The sequence below is a fragment of the Diplotaxodon limnothrissa genome, linkage group LG10, assembly GCF_057381915.1.
Source record: "Diplotaxodon limnothrissa isolate DT_005_m linkage group LG10, D_limnothrissa_male_GT1.1, whole genome shotgun sequence".
NCBI lineage: Eukaryota > Metazoa > Chordata > Actinopteri > Cichliformes > Cichlidae > Diplotaxodon > Diplotaxodon limnothrissa.
In genome coordinates, this window is record NC_140605.1 from 5,789,034 (window position 1) to 5,809,634 (window position 20,601).

The 20,601-nt window shown below is 37.0% G+C and overlaps 1 protein-coding gene across 1 annotated transcript in view; it reads left to right on the top strand.

Moving 5' to 3' along the window:
* The first annotated feature begins 271 nt into the window (after positions 1-271).
* opcml (opioid binding protein/cell adhesion molecule-like) overlaps positions 272-20,601 on the top strand; it is a 244,559-nt gene continuing 224,229 nt past the window's right edge. The window contains exon 1 of the mRNA XM_085364294.1: positions 272-429. Within this exon, the coding sequence (XP_085220420.1) occupies positions 272-429 (158 nt within the window). The remainder of the gene's footprint in view (positions 430-20,601) is intronic.

Below are 20,601 nucleotides of genomic sequence, written 5' to 3' on the forward strand. Positions count from 1 at the left end.
CTGAGGAGACGGTGCGCATTTCTTTGAGAAACACGGTGCTTTTCTCTCTCCTCCGAAGTCATTTTCCTAGAGCGGCTGGCGGACGCAAAGACACGGTTACGGGATTTCATAACGAGGCTTTTCGTTTGAAGCAAAAGCAGGTCGAGCGCAGTTCCAGCAGGCTATACTGCGTCTTGTTTGTGGAGTGGAATTTTGCGGTCCCTAGCTCAAAACGCAAAGGGGAATATCAGACATTCAAGTTCCCTTGGAAGTTGCGCAGTGATATAAAAACATGGGAATTTGTGGTTATCTGGCGGTGTCTGGGAAATGCCTTGTCGTCATCGGACTTAAATTGTTATTCCTTGTACCTGCAGGAGTTCCAGCTAGAAGCGGGGATTCTGTATTAAAAGACAACATCACCGTCAGACAGGGAGACAGCGCCGTCTTAAAGTAAGTCTCGGATTATATTTCATTGTCACATCACTAATATGATTTCCTCTTGTGCAGCACGGGAACTGATTCCGTCTTTATAGCTTCTATGTCTTGGTCCGAACAGCTAATCAAGCCCGGTACTACATGAGTTACTAAAGGTCACCATAACCTATATAAGAACGCACTAGTGCTTGTTTGTTTTAAAGGTGCACATGCAGAAGATAAGTTATAGCATGCCTAACTCGGTGTTTAGCCCATTCTGCTCATTGCCCTTGAATGTTATTGATCTTACTGGTTAATGTCTTGTTGAGGATGCACAGAGCTGAGGTGCTCAAATTGAAAATTAGGAGGGGTTGCGTACCCTACTATTGATTTGCTCATGTGATACAAATACAAATGCAATTATGACTTATTTTCATTTTATTCATACTCTTTGTGAAAAGCTATGTGTTGTTTTCATCTTTTAAGAACTTTGAGTGGTTAACAGTGTTCTTATCAGATTTAACACTTGTATATTTGAATCTGTGTTCTATTATAGCACTCCAGCATATGATTTAACTATGTGTCAATGTTGCATTTTATGATATTTTATTTTTTCTCATCTCCCCACTCTGCACTGTGAGATTATTTTGTTTGAGTGTTGCTGGCTTGCTGTTCATTTTGTTTCAGAATAAAGCAGGTGCGGTGTTAGAAATTCAGAATCCCTGTGAAAGAATGACAGATAGGGTACGGTACATTTGCCTACCCACATGAATACATACATAAATACACACCAATATGTAAAAATAAATGATATGTATTTATTAGATTTTATAGATTGGTGACATATGTAGAGAAACACATTAATCCAGTAGCTTTGTTTTCTGACATTGTTTGGATCAATAGTTTTTAAACTTTCACACATTGTTAACAATTAAAAATAATTAATATGGATCTTTTTCTTATGTGAGAGTCACTTGTGAATCATACTTAAGTAGACAATTTAGAATTTCATTATCTCTGCCAAAAATTGGTCTGTTCTGAAAAGATAAATAAAAGCAAGCAAGTCACTCATGTTTCAACTCCAATGGCTCTTTTACTTACCTGTGAAGCACGCCACTTTGCTGGAGAAACCACTGCCTACAAGCTTTAAGAGCTCATCTTTATCAGACTGCGATGAAACATTTCTATGTTAAAAGGGGTGGTCAATTCCATAATTATAAGGGAGCCTTCATGCTCTTTGGATGGGATTATGAGTGATTTGATGAGGATGAAAATATTGCAAATTATATACTATGGTTGTCATATTGACTTGACATTGACTTAATTTACATCATTTCCTCTGGGATTTACAAAGTTTACGCAGTAAATAGTGTGTATTTGTATAGCGCTTTACTTGGTCCTAAGGACCCCAAAGCGCTTTACACTATACACAATCATCCACCCATTCACACACTGGTGATGGCAAGCTACATTGTAGCCACAACTGCCCTGGGGCGCACTGGCAGAGGCGAGGCTGCTGGACACTGGCGCCACCGGGCCCTCTGACCACCACCAGTAGGCAACGGGTGAAATGTCTTGCCTAAGGACACAACGACCGAGACTGTCGATCGGACTGCCGATTACAAGACGAACGCCCAACTCTTGAGCCACGATCGCCCTGTGGCTTTTAACTTTTGTACTTTTGTACTTTTAACTTTTTACCTACCTGTATCTGGAAATTAGATATTTTTAAATTTAGTTTGAATGAGGATGAAATTGTAATAAATACAGAAAATGAAATGCTGAAAGTTTGTGACAGTAAGCACATGAAAATAATGTAATCCGTAAATGTGAAGAAGGAAGCATATGAAGAAAAATGTTTCTGCTGCAGATGTAAGTATAATTCACAAGCAACTCAATAGACACAAACTTCTGTGGCTATGTAATTATGTAGTAAAATTCTTATGTTTATATGTTGTGGCTCAGTACCTTTGGTTGTCAGAGTAGGGCAATAGAGTTCAAATGACTCTAGGCTGCCTGACATGAGGTACTTGGACTAGAATTACTGTAATGTCTTTTGGACGCTATAGTATGTGGAAGGTCATCATGTGTCATACACTGGTTGCACCCCTATGTAGTCCAAGATGGAACTCTGCCTAGTCTTCATCTTTTCTCCCCTGTTCTACTCTGGTAATCTTTTAGTCATTTCTAGCCTGTATAAATAAAACAAGAAATTCAAACAATGATACATTCCAAGCTGAACCAGAAAGTGTTTCTATCTCACATCAGGAATCAAATATAGTGATGCGAGCCAAGTGACAGCAGCAGGTTGTCAAGAGTTAAAAGCTTTTATTCCAGGGAAAGTACAGCATTAATGTGATTCTGGCAATACATTTTAAATGAACGATTGCTGCTTCCGAGCTGTAGGTAGAAGAATTCCTCAAAGGTTATTTTGCTTCGACTAAGCTTTAATATTAAGACAGTCAAGGGCAACACAAAGCAGTATCATTCTGACATAAAGAAAGCCACTGCCAGCGGGAACTTCAGAAGATGTGAGCAGCAGAATAATTAGCATCATTCAGCTCAGCTTTAGAAACAATATGACTTTTTTCCACAAATACACAGATCACCACGAAAAAAATCCCTGGGTTGCACATATTAGAGAAACAAATCAGTTTAAAGCCAGTATGTGTATATTATACAGGTATGACTGTCTTTAAGGTAGAATGTGCAGCTGCGGGTAATCCCAGCATTTTTGCACAAGCATTTCTCTTTTCTTTCTGAATAATAAATACTGTGTTGTCAAAAGGTATTTACCCCCTACTCTGATTTCTTTTCTTTGTTTTTTGTTTTTTTTTAAATTGTCACCCTTACATGTTTCAGATTACCGAACATATTTTCATAATTGGACATAGATGAGTTGAATACATAGAAATTCGGTTTTAAAATGACGATTTCACGCAAACCTACCTGAGCCTATTCAAAGAAGTAATTGTCCCCCAAACCTAATAACTAGTTGTGCTACATCAATGAGTCTTTCATATCAATTTGGCCAACTCGTCTTTGGAGAATTGTTTTCAGTTGAGGCACATTGGAGGGTTTTGAGCATGCATGGCCTGTGTAAGGTCATGCCAGATCATCTAAAGTGGATTTAAGTCTAGACCATTTAAAGCCATCTCTTTTTAGCCAGTCAGAAGTGGTCTTGCTGGTGTGTTTCAGATCATTGTCCAATTGCATAATCCAAGTGGACTTGAGCTTCAGGGCAAAAACTAGGGCCCAGACATTTTTTTTCTGGAATTTCTGGTAGAGAGCAGAATTTATGACTCCATCAACTATAACAAGGTGCCTAGGTCCTAAAGCAACAAAACAGCCCTAGAGCATCACACTACCACCACCACATTTGATTGTTAGAATTATGTTCTTTTTAGAAATTGGACAGAACTTTTCCAAAAACCAAAAACTTTTGACTTGTCACTGCACAGAATATTTACCCCTTTGGAGATCTTGAAGATGTGTATGTTTTTTGGCAAATTTGAAATGAGTCTTTGGGTAAAAATGGCGTACATGGGAGAGTTCCACGCAAAAAACACTCCTGGCGAAAAATAACACAGTCTCCTTTTTGTTAAATCTGAATACTGAGCTAAACTCAGGCAAGTGAGGCTCGCAGTCCTCGGTTCTTTTGTGACTTCCTGAATGAGTTGTCAATATGCTGTTAGAGTAATTTTGTTAGGCTGGCCACTCCTGGGAAGGTTCTCCACTCTTGAAGGTTTTCTTTATTTGTGGATAATGACTCAGTAAAGATTACTGGATTCCCCAAGCTTTAAAATGCATTTGTAACCCTTTCCACACTGACTTTGCTTTTCAACTGATCTTGAGTTTAATTTTTTTTTCTTAATAAATGAAACGATCATTTAAAAACACCCTGTTTAACAAATAAAAAAAAACATGATTTGAGGAAAATTCACATTTTGTGTGTTATTTGCAAAGAAAAAAACAAATTCTCAAAATATAAATGGAAATAAATCTCCAAGGGAGAAAATAATTTTTACAGCACTCTATCTGCTTCTACTTGTTTAGTGAATGACTTGTGGCAATCATTAAGTACCAAGATAAGTGGTTGTGCTGCATATTGCGATGGAGATAGTAGGCAGTAGTACTGTGAAAAATTTGGAACAATATTACCAGTTCTGGAGCCAGAGAGCACTATATTGCACTGCCAGTGGCTCAGTGGACACTGAATAGAGAGTAAAATAGTGTACTAACAATATTTATTTACAATTAACAACCCATCCCTGTGTTTATGCTTATTACGTTCATGGTTGTACTGCATGAATGTACCATATACTTTAAAGCATAATTGTAAAATATGTTGAGTTAGTAGTAAGTTTAGAAAGGTTCTATATAAATGAATATAATTTACAATTTACCTGCTCTATAAAAACATGTACAGAAGGCTTAGTCATACTACCTTCAGGCTAAAGCACCTAACTAGACTTGCTAATGCCCATTGAAATGCCATGGCTAGTGAACTGAGCAGTTTGTAATACATAGCAGGTTTACATATCACCATGCCAGCTGTTGTTTCATGTAAATAATTACTGAAAGTAAAAAACAATAAAGAATTCAAATTACTTTAAATTGAGAGTTTTTGTAATAAATGTGAGGAACACGTGATTTTTATCCACAGCACTCATGCTAAGCTACAATTCTTATCAAATGTTTCTCAAGTTATATTTAGTAGTTGAAAGACACCTCTGTGGCACAAGGTGTCACCATTCAATTATTTTCACCTGCAAGTGAGGCGCTCCACTGGTAGGGCAAGACATGCATGTGATTTACACTATCCTGAACTAGTGAAAACCCAAGGACAACAGAATATGGCTGACATCTGAGTTACTGCTGGTCTTTTATTTAACTGTAGAGTGTTTCACGGCCATTTGGTAGTGTCATTTTGTTTGTATCTTTAACTCTACGTGAGATGTTGCTCTTTGGTGTATTCCCAAAAGTTAATTCTGTTCATCTGGATGTAGCATTTTCAGTGGGATTGTTTTTCCCCCACTGAAAACGCTACATCCAGATGAACAGAATTAACTTTTGGGATCTATTTACCTGGATGATTGAGCATGCATCAAGACACTTTGGTGTATTCTTTGGTGTATATTCAGCTACCCAAATCGAATCACTTCAATGATATGGGAGTTGTCCATATTTAAAGGTTATTCTTTCTCATCTCTGTTTGCACTGGCAGTGATGAGAATACAGTGGAAATGAATGGGTCACGCAGGATGGACCTACCCTGTTTGATAACCACAAACACTCTGCATCATTCATGCCTTTATTTCCTCTGTGTTCTGCGAGTCACTGTTGATATTCATGGCAGTGGCTTTGGGATGCAGTCATCCAGCTGATATTTTATGAGACACTGATTGGAGGTCTGGCTGGAATCTGTTTGAGTAGGTAGGTGGTAAATCCTGTTTTAGATATAACCATTATCCTTGAGGAGAGCTCTGTCTCTAGCTTAAGTCTCATTATCAATGAGGGGTAAACATGAAGTCATTGTTGTTCTGCTTCAGAAACCTCTGAAAATATCAACAGAGAGCTTCTGCTTTCCTTCACTGCCACTGAATATTTCACTGACAGACCATTTGGAATATGGCTCGCTGTGGCACTTCTCCCAGCTCGATAGATGAGCAGCAGAGATGGCTAAAACACTGTGTGGCTGACCCTTGGCACATTCTCTGTTTTAGCATTGTATAGTAGAGTGTGGAGAAATGAATGGTATGATGTCAGGACTGTCTGAACAAAGGTGCAACTTGGGAACTGGCACAACCTTTTTTAAGAAGATGTCATTTGAATTGTCTTTTGTACCAAGTCAGGTTGGGTGACTCACTATATATGTTTACAGTGAGACATTGTTATGTCTGACATCAGGCTGTCTTATGGGGTATTACTACAAAAGCAGTAGTTGGGTTAAACAACTTGTTCTTCCATTGGTACATAAGGTACAAATAACTGTTGTAATAGAAATATAATATTCCAATTGCTCAGTTTTAGACACTATTGCAGACACTTCTTAAAATACATGTTAATTAGGTCTATATAAATACAAATATATTTACTTTTTCTCATGGTTTTTATTTCAGTCCCTTGTCCACAGAGCTTAAGGTTATTTGTGTTGACCTCAGTGTTGTGAAACTATTGACTGAATTTTGGTATGCTTTTTCAGATGGAAATTTCTAACACGTAGTCTACGAACTTTATGTGCTGAAAAATGAACAGGAAATCTGGGATTAAATTAAATGGAAAATCACTATCATTTTTAAGGTCAAGTGTCTAGTAAATTAAACGATTAGTGAGTTTGCATTTTCTGGTATCCAAAGAGGTTTTGCTGGTGCTGTTTTGTGTTTTAGAAATAAAAATGTAATATCTTGAAGTCTTGTAGGTTGGATAATACAGGACATCCATAATATTATTCCATAGACTAAAGAATATAGAGTCAAAGATGACTAAGGGGTAACTAATGTACCAATAGCTGAGAGATTCTTCAATAAGTATAGCTAGTCATAGCTCTAATACTTATTTGATTATTTATTTGATTTCTGCCATAGATATGACTATACAATGATGTTGCATCATAGTATATTTTGTTTACTGCAGTTATATGCTTGCAAAACACATACTGGACACGGATATTATACATTTGTTTTGCAGTGATCACTGCAGTTGTATGAGACTGAGAAAGCTACTCATAATTACTTGTTATCCTCGTCATCCAAGGTGGAAGTGGATCTTAAAGCATTTTTACTGCTAAACAAAGACATCAAGACATGTAGAACTGACCAAAAGAACTCCAGTATATTGAGCAGTCTTCATGTTATTATATGTTTGCACAGTACTTAAAATGCATACTTACTGGGCTGGGAATGTAGTGCACGCAGAATGAAGGGTTGATTTCTAGTAAAAGGTGTATTTGTAATTGTGGCCATAGGCTTATCTGTTATTCAGTAGAAACTATCATGTATTTTGGCAGGCTTTTGCTTATTCCCAAGACAAAACCATTGAGTCACCAATGGAAATCATTGGCCTGGAGAAACATTTGAGGCAAGAAACACTGGAATGCTAAACTTCCTATTCTTTTCCTGCATAAATGAGCCCCATACATTATTCAAAGCAAAGGAACTCCTTGACTGAATAAGTATCCATGGCCCTGTGAAACTACACTATATATGTGTAGGCTTCAATCAGTCATGACTGTTGCGCCATCTAGGAAAAAAGACAGCCAAAGCAACAGTAGCTTAATTGTATAGAATTACTTAAAGCTTGTGCCATTTTTCATAAGAAAGAAATGATTCATGCTACTTAGACCTCTTTGCAGTCCTACAGTGTTTTTTTTTAAGTCAGCAAGTCATATCTCATGATTGTAAATATCATTTAACTACCTCCTGCCTCTCTGTCAACTTCTTGTTTAATGTTCACAAGTTCACAGACGTTGACTTAAAACACTGTACTGCACTATGAGTACACTATTAGGAAGATAGTCACAGCTAAAAATGGTATCAGGAATATGAGCGGACAAGGACGTATTAAAATGGAAAGCCTAAGGGTAGGCTAACAAGCATGGAGATGCTAAGCTCTCTCTTCAGCCATTTTGTTTTCTTTCATTCAGTGGAACAAGTGTTAAGTTTGACCTATATGGATTCAGACATATATGGACAGAAAATGCATTGTGTCAGTAAAATACTTTCTAAATCCAGATATATTAATTAGTGATCTTTAATTCTAGTCTTTATACCATTCTCAACACTTAATGGGGTAAATGTCATGTAGATCATGTCATCAAGGTGAAAACCTCTGGATATTGCAGATACTGAGGGTCAAGTTCTGATGTCCCACTCACCAGTAGTCCACCAGGCTTGCATCGTCTTCCTTTATCACAACCTAGGCATCCATCTTGAGGAAGGTTGAGTTGAGTTTCAGCATCCTGTGTTGTCGTAAATCACTGAGATAGTCATTAATTTTTAATACCCAGAAACCTATGCGCTGTGTTGCAGTCCAACTAGATTCTCCACTAGTGAGAGCCAGCCACATCCATTACAGCCTGTCTTTGCTGTCCCCACCTTGTGCATGTTTGGGTGCATTTTTCTGATATCATTAATACTCATCAGGAGCACCTTCCATTCATGCCACATTCTACCAGGCACCTACCTTTTCCATATTGTTTGTAGCACATCTCTCTTACTCATCAATTGAAGCAAGCATTGAGGAAAAGTAATATAATACTGTATGATGTATACATTTATGTATGAAAGTGTGGTGCATAAGAGTATTTTTTTCTGTGTGAGAAAATTCCTACATCATCAGGTTTAAGTCCAGTGGCACAATTTACCTGAATATCTTATTACTTTAAGAAAGTTCAGTTACCTCCACTTCTTGTCGCTTTTCCAAAATTCCAAATGTTGGAATTTTTGATTATGATCTATTTGCTGTTTTTCCAATCACAAAAGCAGCTTTTTATGAAAAAAAAAGTGGCCTTGAAATTTAAACAGCAATACTGGTAAGATTTGCAATGCATATAGACAAGGTAACTATAGTACTCATTACATAGAATGCATTTACCACTATTATCTGTTTGTGCATGAGTTTTCTTTCATTTAAAATCTCTTTGAAATCAAAATATCATCATTGAGAGTTTTGTTTATTAGTTTGTCAGTTTTCAAGGAGAACTAAAATGTACTTATGAAATCTCCATGTCTGCCTGTCTTTTTACATGTGTGCAGTGTGAACACAAATAATATATTACATAGGAATACAGTATAGAATGTCAACCTCTAAAGAAGAGGAGAGGTGGTTAGACTTAAGAACACCAAGTTGCATATATTTTCAAAAATAATGAGTAAAATCTGATTCTCTCCAGTTTTAACCTCTTTATGGTTTTAAGACAAGAATTTGATTTAGAAATTTTCTCGATGTGCATATAAGCAAAAGTTGATTATATATTTATTAATGAGGAATGTTACTTGTCCTTTTGTTGTATATTTTTTCTTTTAGGAATGGAATGCTGAAAAAATAGGGCATCCTCTCTAGGGGCAATACAAGTCATATTAGAAAGCTTGCGTATGTGGTGTCAGCACACTCTTTGCCTGTTAATATAAGTGGGCACAGGGTTTGCATTTTGAGAATCTGCTTTTTGCACCTCTGGAAACTTTTTGGTCACAGCAGTCAGAGGCACCTCAGAATTACCGCTCAAGTAGAAACCAAAATGTAAAACCAAAACCAAAATAACTTTTCACTTTGCAGTTATTCCCCAATAGAGGTGATTGTTACTTGTTGCAGCCACGAGCACAACGGAAAAGGATTTTCATCATTCGACATTTATCTGAAGTAATGGCATATAAGCTGATGAACTGTTAATTAATGTAGCTCTTGGAAACTCCAGCATTATATCCTTAGTTCATTCCGCTCAAGATCTCTCCTCCCTCATTGAGACATCTCTGACCATCTGTCACAACAAAGTATTGGCCTCCGGTGACCTGGCAAATCATTTCTAACTCTCCCGTCTCTCCTTGAGTCCTGGATCTCAGCCGTCGGCCCTCTACCAAAACAGATCCCCCTAATGGAGGAATATGCCAGGGAAATGTGCTTCCCATTGATTCTGTTCCCTGGCTAATGCTGCTTCAAGGATAGTGCGGCTCAGCTATACTTAGAATCAAGTATGGGGTTGACATAATATTTTTCAGTTGCCTTCAAAATGCTCAGGGTAGTATAGTGATAAGACTTAACTAATACTACTGGAACAACGTCAGCACAAACCAAGCTACATTCGTCAATTACCAACAGAATGCAGTAAATATGGCTGTAAATGAGCCTTAACTGTCAGCCTTAGCTTATAAGAAGATTTGATGCGAAATGTCACAGATCTTGTCACAGATCTTACACACATCTCAGTAACATGCATGTCAATGCCTGAAAATAACTCCCTTTTGTAAAAAAATATATTGACCAATGCAATCAAAACTAGTCTTTTTTTAATATGTTTTAAGGTAGAACATTCATTTGAGTAGAGGTGAGGCACCGATCTTGGAAAATGCAGGGTCCCTGCAGTGTCCCACTTTAATGCACATAGTGTTTACTGTATGTTTCTGACTTAGGCACTGGAAATCGATAAGTGGCCTTGATTTATTATTACAACCAGATTTCACTGTCTGAAGACAAGGAAGGAAGGAGGGAATTTGTCTCAGTCGGCCAGCTGATGGTGCTCATTAATATGGATAAAAATGACTAGGAGTCATCTGGGAAGAATGTCATACCACATTAGACAAATAAGTGGTTGAAACCACTGGCTGTAATTAATTGGTTCGCTTCAGATTGATCCCCTTCCCCCACGTCTTTGGGAATCATGTTCAGAATTTGTGCAATTATGAAATGTTAAATATTCCAAGCAAATGGAATACAGGAATACACACACACACACACACACACACACACACACACACACACACACACACACACACACACACACACACACACACACACACACGCAGTAACCTCCAAAGCCAATAGCTCTAGCAGATACCAGGAACAACAGCCACGCTCTTTGTCGAGAAAAGCGCAGTCCTAGGAACAGCAAAGATACTCTGCAGGACACCCAAGCATCTGGTAGTGAACCTGAGCTTGGAGGATAAAAACTGCCCCGCAAAGGGTGAGAGAGGAATTTTTTTTACATATATAGTGAGCACAAGGCCCTGCAGATAATGTTGGGTCCTCGAACCATCTGCATGTTTTGAAAGAAGTTATAATTTAAGGGGTTTTTGTAACTTTAAAAAAGGGAAGGCACGTACTACAAGAAAAAGCTTTTGTGTTTCTGTTCATGGAGTGAAACTGTGGAACAGTCTGAATATGGAATTAAAGCAATGTCCAAACATAAAACAGTTCAAAAAGAGTTATAAAAATATGATCTTCTCGAACTATAAAGAAAGGGAAAACATTGAAATTGAGTGAATGTCTCTATTTAAAGAAATTCATGATGTGATATTATAGTATATCAGAAATCTGTTCACTATTTTTATTACAGATTATATCAGTAAGGAAGCTGACTAAATATTAACTGATTTTAATGTACCTGTATATTGTTTACATGTTTGAAGTAAATTAACAATGAATGAATCAATCAATCAATCATGTTATCTGATTGTTTGATCAGGGTGAACATTGAGACTAGTTGCTTCTCAGAGATTATTTTGTAGAGCGCTCACAGTGCTCATCCTGTTCCTCTTTGCTAAAAGGAGTGCATATTGCTCCTTCTGATGGGTTAAGGGCCTTCTATGGCTTTGTCCAGGTTTCCTAGAAAAACTACGTGTGTCCTAGAATGTAGTCCATGCTCTTGAGACTGTAAATCTTCTGCCAATGGTACATGCCAGTAGGGCTGGGCTATATCATACCTTTCACAGTAATACCGGTGTAATTTTGGGCAACGATAGGAAAATGAAATATCGCAATAGAATATGGGTAAAACGCGCATGCGCAGTGCCTTTGTTTACATACGCACATGGTGGTGACGCAGAATGAGAAGAGCGAAAGTGGATCGTTGAATGATGAACCAGAACTGGTTTGTAAAAATGCTGCAACTTCAGTGGTGTGGAACTGGTTTAGCTTTTGTCCGTCAGATACACAACAAAGCACTATTTTTGGTAGAGCATGCTAGCGGGCCGTCATTATTACAGTGTTGTTTGGAAAATACGTCACACTTAAAATCAGTCCTTTGATTTTTCAGAAAATTGTCAGTGCCCCTTATAATCTTGTGTGCCTTACTGTATGTATGAATTCTGGTTGTGTTTACTGACCTCGAAACAATTTTATGTCGTACACGGCGCTCAAAAATCTGTCAAATGTTTTAGTACAACTTTGCTAAGCTACAAACCCGCACCGCTTGATGGATTGTCGGAACATTACGGCTATCGTAGGCAGGCGCCTCGCGGAGTGATATGTACTGTGCTTCAACATAATATTACCGTATTGTGTGTGTATAACCTCTTTTTAAGTTTTGTGGATATTATACATGGTTATGCTGAGGATATGTCAGCCAATTTCCACTGGAAATGCCTTTTGGTTAAACTGTCAGCAAGGATTTTGCACTGTTACATTTTTATATAACTTTAATGCACATAAAAAACAGCTGCTTGTTTAAGTGAAAATACATTGATGGGGTTTTTTGCACTAATAAAGTTGTGGAGTTGTAAAGTATTTTGTCTAGTGTCAATTATATCGTCAGTTATATCGTTATCGCAAATTTTCAAATGTATATCGTGATAAATATTTTTGGTCATATCGCCCTGCTCTACATACCAGCCATGACAGCAATGACACTGATCGAAGATAAATGCACAACAGTGACTAAACAGTCAGAAAGATGCAGAAGGAAAAAGTGTTAGTGGACAATTATTTCCAACTGAGGAATTGATGAGTAATTGGACATTGAAGATGAGGCTGGACAGCACAAACATCTCGTCCAAAAATAAATTGTCTCCACTCTTTTCTTGTAGTTTATTCCTTATAAATTTAGCTAAAAACGAGATACATCTTATTTACAGGAAGGTATTCCTGTGGAGATAGTGGATGAATTGTCTAGTGTTGTAAAAGTGTGCATGTGGCATCTCAGGCTGTTCATTTTTTCATTTTTTTTTAAATTTTGTAAATACCTAGCTCATACACAGGAGAAAAATCTTTTTTTTTAAAATAGCTTTTTATTTAGTTGTGTTTTCTGCCCGTGCCCTAGTATAAAAAAGCCACCGGTTTCCCTTGCTGTAGGGACCAAGGTTTTTATTTTCTTATATTTCATATGTATTTATTTCATGCTAATACTTTGCAAAAGCAAACTTCACTATGAAGCTTCAGTACCAGTTTGCTAAAAATATATAATGGTAATTTATTCTCTGGCACAAAATCAATATTTATGAAAATGATGACTTCTTCAAAGAGGTATATGCCAAAAGACCATGTTCTAGTATATCTGTATCCAAAAGAAAGCCATCTGAGAGTAGTTTCATATTTCCCACAGCACAACAACTTTCACTGCACTTAGTTCGCGTTCATGCAGAATTCACACATGGGATATGCCACAGCATCAGTGGCTCATTGAAGAGTTCACTTGCTTGGTCAAGGGCAAATTGACAGTGATAGCTGGAGGAGAGGAGAGTATTCAACACCCTTTACATGAGATGCTGTGATACACAGAATCATGTATTGTTATTTTAGAGCAAGCTGTGAGAAAAGATAGCATGAATTATAGTGCAAATCAAGAAACCACAAATCAGAAAAACTGAGAGGTTTTGGCATTTTGCCATACCTCAGACTGAATAACTGATTAATACTTGTTATTTATCTCTGGCTCTCTTCCACAGCATGTCTTTTGTCATGTCTTCCTTCTCTCACCCCAACCAGTCGTGGCAGATAGCCGGCCCTCCCTGAGCCTGGTCCTGCCGGAGGTTTCTTCCTGTTAAAAGGACGTTTTTCCTTCCCACTGTGGTCAAAGTGCTTGCTCATAATGAGTCATATGATTGTTGGGTTTAATAATAATAATAATAATACATTTTATTTATAGGCACGAGAGTTTTCTGTTAAACCACTGCTACCCCATACAGCTGGGTTAAAAACTAACAGCATGTTTTAGTGGCAGCTGTTTGCTGCTTGCTTGTTCTATTTTTCCAGTCAGTATGTCACCATCTAGTCATAAGGAAACTTTCCTACCCTGTGGAATACACTATCTTCTTACCAGAAAAATATTAGATAATAAATGTAGGTCCATTAGTTGGAAAACCAGCTACTGTAAAACCTTTCTGACATTCAGTGTTTAACTTTGAAAAATCAATAAAGCCAATTTAGCAGAAGGACTTTTTTGTTCATAATAAAAAAATCAGTCCACCTCAACTCAACTTGATTTTTGGTCTATTAACTCATAAAAGTGCTAACCTCTGCCCTGAGTACTTGCCATTGTTTATGTCCAAATAAACAACTTCCCTTAGCAGTGCAGAGCAAACAAGTGATGTTGCACAACAATCAAGAACCAATTTAATTGTGTTTAACATTAACCAGCAGCTTATAGTGTATTACTGCTGTATTGAAATGATGATTTTCATTTCAATGTTAAGAGTCTGGTTAACAGCTTTTGACAAACCTTTTCATATTTGATGTTTTGCTTTTGAGTAAAAAAGTAAGATTGAATGTCAAGAGATTTAAATGCATTTATAGCAAACAAAGCTACATTGTCAAGGTTGCAGGGGAAAAAGAGGACCCAAAATGCGGAGCTCAGGTTAGCAGGGTGAACAGTGCGTTTATTTACAGTGTCCAAGAGGTGTCACAAACAGTTAAAGGTGCTATCCAAATAGGTGTTTCAGGTAAAATCCCCAAGTGCTCCTTCGTCTGTGCAACCCCGAGCGTGAGTTGTTTCCTGGTCCTCCTCTCTGAGCCAAACTCCTAGGTGAAGACAAAGCAAAACACAGAATTAGCAGAGCTCTTTAACCGACTATCAACTTCCCTTAAGTAACGAGTGTTACCAGCTTGGAATAATAATCCAACGTCAACTGTTGTTGCGCATCGTCCTTATATACCGCAGTTCTGGGATGGAGGCTGATTAGAAGCAGCTGGCAGAGCAATCAAATGCAGGTGAGGCCACAGCCGAGCGGCGGAGCTTCCGGGTGGAAGGTCGTCCGAGCCACGCCCTCCCCGGAAGCGCGAACTTCCGTAAACAAACCCCGCGCCTGGGAGAGAGGAGAGACTGAGAGAAAATACACACAAAAATCCAGATCGCCCGGGGAGGACCGTACGACCGTGACATACATAAATCAATCATCTGACCCAGTTAATGGCCTCTCTTTACAGTGTTTTCCAATTACTAAATTGGCTTCCCATGAATATGAAAACATAATACTTAAGATTCATTTTAAGTAGATGTATAATCTTGTTAAATAAAAATGTATTATGATCAATAACATCATTTTGATTTTTGTCATAATTGAACAGCTACAGATGTACAAGGGCTACATCACAAATCCACTGAGATAGTAGTGTTTTTTAAACATTTATTTATTTCTAATGCCGTTCACCATGGTCACTCCCAGTGAAAATCTTAACAGTTTAAGCACTGCCTCATGTCTTTTTGTCAGTTTCAGCTTCTTAAAAACATACGTCATAGCAAATCATAAGAAGCCTCACAACCATTGGGTAAATCTCACATTTCTCTCTTGATACTTCTGTCACAAATCACCCTTATACTCCACACACTACGCTTTCATATGCATTGATCTTTCTTTGCCTTGTCCATTACTTTGGATGTTTGACCCTATGTTTTTAAACTTGTCCACCTTCACTAGAGAGGAGATCCTTGTCCTTATGCAATTGTTGAGTCTTATAGCCTGCATGTTGTTTCAGCTGTACCTGTTACAGTATATGCATGCATGGTGTCACTTGAAAGAGGTGTGAGCTAAAGATTTCTGTAAACAGACAATAGTAACAAAGCAGTTTCTTTGATACTGTTCATCTACTGCTGCTCTATTTCACAGTTCTACCTACAATTTATTTGAATGGATATCTTGAGTATGACTACCAATGGAGGAACACTTCTCTGAGCAACTCTAGTTTTTAATTGCCTTTACTTGGCAGATACACAACACCCATTTTCTTCTTCACTCTTCTTCCTCTAACTAGAGATCTACCAATTGTGGATATACTTTAATAATACCTGAGGAAATTGTGTGGGTTATAGTTCCTCCAAGATAGTAACAGTAACAGACTGAATTAATTAAATAACACAATATATTATAGGATAAGCAGAAGCGAATGGATGGATGGATGAATATATTACAGCATTTACAAAATGTAAGAAATGGCTCTAGTATATACAAATAGCTCATTTATAAATATCCATAATATTACTGAGGTTAAATATATATGGTTGACATTTTACTCTAAACTGTATAATGTATAGGATGTGCAAAAGGGTGTTACTATTGCACTGTGTACTGTTCATTAGATGGAGGAGTTGTACAGGGAGGAATGATTTCCTGTGTCGTTCAGTGGTGCATTTGGGTAATCTCAGTCTCTCACTGAAGATGCTCCTGTGACTAGCCAGCACGTCATGGAGTGGGTGGGAGGTATTATCCAGAAATTCTAGAAATAGTGGCTAGCTCAAGGATCCTGTCAAAGTATCAAAAGGCTTTAGGGAATTTACCTGAGGAGGTTGACCTTAATCTCTATAAAATGAAGAAAACACAGAGGATTAAATTTAAAAATAAAATCATTTTCAGAGTAGGCAGGCATGGACAGCAATCAAGATTACTGACAAGAAAGCCCAGTGGAGAAAAACAACACACTTATGCTGTAAAGTTATTTCATGCATTTGTCGCTCCTAAGCTAGACTATTTAAATTCATTATTATCTGGTTGTTTAATAGTCTACAGTTGATCCAGATCGGTGCAGTGAGAATCCAACAGGAACTAGAAATAGAGACCAAATGATTTGCATATTACCTTGTCCTAAGTGACTCCCTGTTAAATTTAGAAAGTCTTTCTCCTTACATATAAAATCTTGAACAATCAGGCCTTATCCTAGTATCATATTATCCATATAGAGCTCTTAGACTGCAGGCCAACTTGTATTTATTTTTGAAAAGTAGATCAGGAAATTGAGCTTTTAGCCATCAGGGTCGTCTTTTATGGAATTAAGGAATTGAGTTGAATTGAATTAAGTTTGGAATTAAGACACATACAATTTCTCTGATTTTAAAATTAGGCTTAAAATTGTTTGTTTTTTTTTTGATGTCTTGCCTTTCACTGCAACTCATTCCTTGGTTTGTGGCAAACAGAGCATTTATCCTTCAACCACCCTTTTCACTCTCTGTGTTTATGCAGATATATATATATATATATATATATATATATATATATATATATATATATATATATATATATACACAACTATTGAATACTAATAATCATTAATTACTAATGATTATTAGTAATTATAAAATTCTGAACTTCTCTCACTCTCTCCCATAGTAGGAGTGGTTTCCTTCTACTGTCTTTTCTTTTCCCTCACCCCCAAGCAGTCACAGCAGATGTCTGCCCTCACTGTGTCTAGTTGGACACAGGTTACTTCCTGTTAGGAAGGAGTTTTTCCTTCCGAGTGTTGCCACATTATATCGGGTCAACTGATTTGATGGGATTATTTTGGGACTATCTTTCTAATATTTTAGGGTTTTAATCCTACAATAATAAAAATCTTGAAAGCCTTGGGTTGTGGGTAATTGGCTATATAAATAAAACTTTAAAGCCGAACATGTTATATTTAATGCAGTGTCCAGGACTGTGGAGATGGGCCATTTTAAATTTTTGAATGGAGAATTATATTTCTAGGGGAAATGTTCTTTTTTTGTTTTTGATTCTTACATAGCAATCACATGGATGTTTAGTGTAGTTGTGTGTGTGTGTGTGTGTGTGTGTGTGTGTGTGTGTGTGTGTGTGTGTGTGTGTGCGCGTGTATATTTTCAGCCCATTTTTTGTATTGTTAAAGTAGACCAACTCAATTAATAAGAAACAGCTCTGTGTTAATACTGTGTAAATATCTGATAATATGATCAGAGTAACTTTAGCCTTTAGGTTTTAAAGAAATAAACCTTTTTTTTTTTTTACATTTTTCCATGTATGCATACTTTGATGGACTTGTTTAACCCTTTAAGACCATAGAACCAAGTTCACCAGAGCTTACTTTATATTTTTACATGCTGTAGTGCCACTTTTGGGAGCATTTCAAGTTGCTATACATCAATACAACTGTTATAGCCCATATTTTAATAATATGTATGCATTAAGTCCATATAACTACATTAATTGCAAAAAAGTGCAATAAACTACAAAAGAATTGAAAATCGTTTTTGTTTGTTTTTTTTTACATATATTTCTACTTGGAGAAATTTAAGAGGTTTATCCCTCAAAACTTTAAATACAAAAAAGTTGCAAAAAATAGTTTACAATAGCAGGAAATTTATTTTGAGTGTCTTCATAGTTTTATTTGTGAGATACAGCAATTTTTATATACTGCAGGAAAATGAAAAACAATCCTATGATGCAAATTTGCAAAGAAAACAGCATGTGCATCAAAATAAACCACTTCCAGCAGTGCAATTCGAGTTCTAAGCATCCCAGAAACTATTCAGAAAAGTATAGAGTCAAACATGACTTATATAAACACCAGTATAGGCTCATAAGGCCTACAAGTAAAAAACTACATTTACGTCACTTCCGGTTTCAGGCAGGAAATAGCGGACATGCGATCGTTTGCGCTGACTTCTTTATCAATGTGGGAAGTGTTATGAACAGCTGATCGGATCGGCAAAGCGTGTTTCAGGAATATTATGTTTTTGTTGCTGCAAACGCTTTTTATGCAATTTTTGCAAAGCTTTATGTGGAAGGAAACTGTGACCTAGGACAAGCTGATGGCATAAGATGTAAGTACAACTCCTCCGGTTTCATATGCAAAAAACAGGGATTTAAAAATAGTTATGCAAAACGGAGCGTGCCCGTTCCTACCGGCTTTAAAGGGTTAAAGCAAGATGAATTGTTGTTTCTGGATTTGATCTGACAGGGTGATGGATGTTAGATCACACTTGTGTGTGATCTGTTAATCTTATCATTTTCACCCAACAAGCATCTTATTTTTCTTTAAGTTTACAATATTGGCATATTGCATATGTTTGTATGTCACTGAAAATGTTTATGTGACGCTCTTCATTGTTTTTGAAATCAGTCAAAAAAAAAAGTGCAGATGAAAGTGCACTAATTAGATATTCCATCTGTTCCATCACCTGGGGAAACAGCCCAGTTTTAAGAGGTGAGGATAAATCAAACAAACATTTTGGCTATGGGACAAATATTTAAGAAAAATAGAGCAAGCCTAGCTTTTAACACAGCTTTTCATCTGAGAAATAAGCAGATCCACCCAGCAGTTAATGGGCCTCAGATTTTTGAAAAGACAAATTAAGCGCTGAACTTCAATATCATTATTCTATCATTATTATTTGTTCTTTTCAGGAGAAAAACTGACACGTATGCCTTTAATAGTGTACTTGCTGGGAAGAGATAATTATGATACATGGCCCACTTATCTCAGAGTGTGCTGTGTTAAACATTTAAAATGAAACTGCAGGTTATTTATGGTACAGCAGCAACATTTCATGCCTCTCAGTCCTACATAGAGATGGCACGATACCACTTTTTTATGTCCAATACCGATACCAATATCATAAATTTGGATATCTGCCGATACCGATATGAATCCGATATAGTGTTTTTTTAATCAATAAAACTTTTTTTTAATATCTTGCTGCTTTTTGTATAAGTTCATACTCAAGTTAAAAAACAAAACACTAAAGCTATTTTGTTATACCTGTATGCAAAAAATATACTGCACCCAAAATATTTCATAGTTCAGCAATACTGATCAATCTAATAAAGTTAAACCTACACCATCCTCCCTATTCTGGTATTTTAAAGAGTAAGCAACCTAACTAATAGGGTTCTAAAACTCCCAGCAAAAAAAACCAAAAAGTAGGGAACCACCCTTCACCTCATGATGCTTAATCGACGTAATCAACTTTAATTTGATGCAGTGTGGGGAAAAAATGCACAGAAATCAATTAATTTTGAAGAATAATTAAATAGATTTAACATCTTTCTTCAACAGAATTGCAGACTGCACAGATCGTACCTTCCCAAAGGAAAAAGTACTATAGCTTACTAGGGTATATTAGACTTAACAGTTACTATATACAGTAATGGACTTCTATACATTTTACACTTTGGGTGTAAGATTCAGATAATTATTTATTAAAAGCTAGACATTTTAAATGAGAATAAGAAAGAAAAGTATGTCTTTGTGCCCCCCTTTTCCTTGTTAATGCCCTATCGGCCCCCCTGGCTAAACTTTGCTAGATCCGCCCCTGCACAGTTACCAGCCGTCAGCTACGTAGAAAAAGATCCTCGAGTAGAAAGTAATATTAAATAAATTCTAACAACAGCTTATCAAGGTTAAACGTGCTGCTGTTGTTCAGCCGCTGGTTTCCTCTTTCTGGCACGAAGTGGGCCAAAAACAAACAAGAGAGACGGACTCGCAACAGAAAAGCAGATCAGGTGATCATTGATGTCACGGGCTGCGACGGCAGACCGTGGAGTTGTAGAGAAA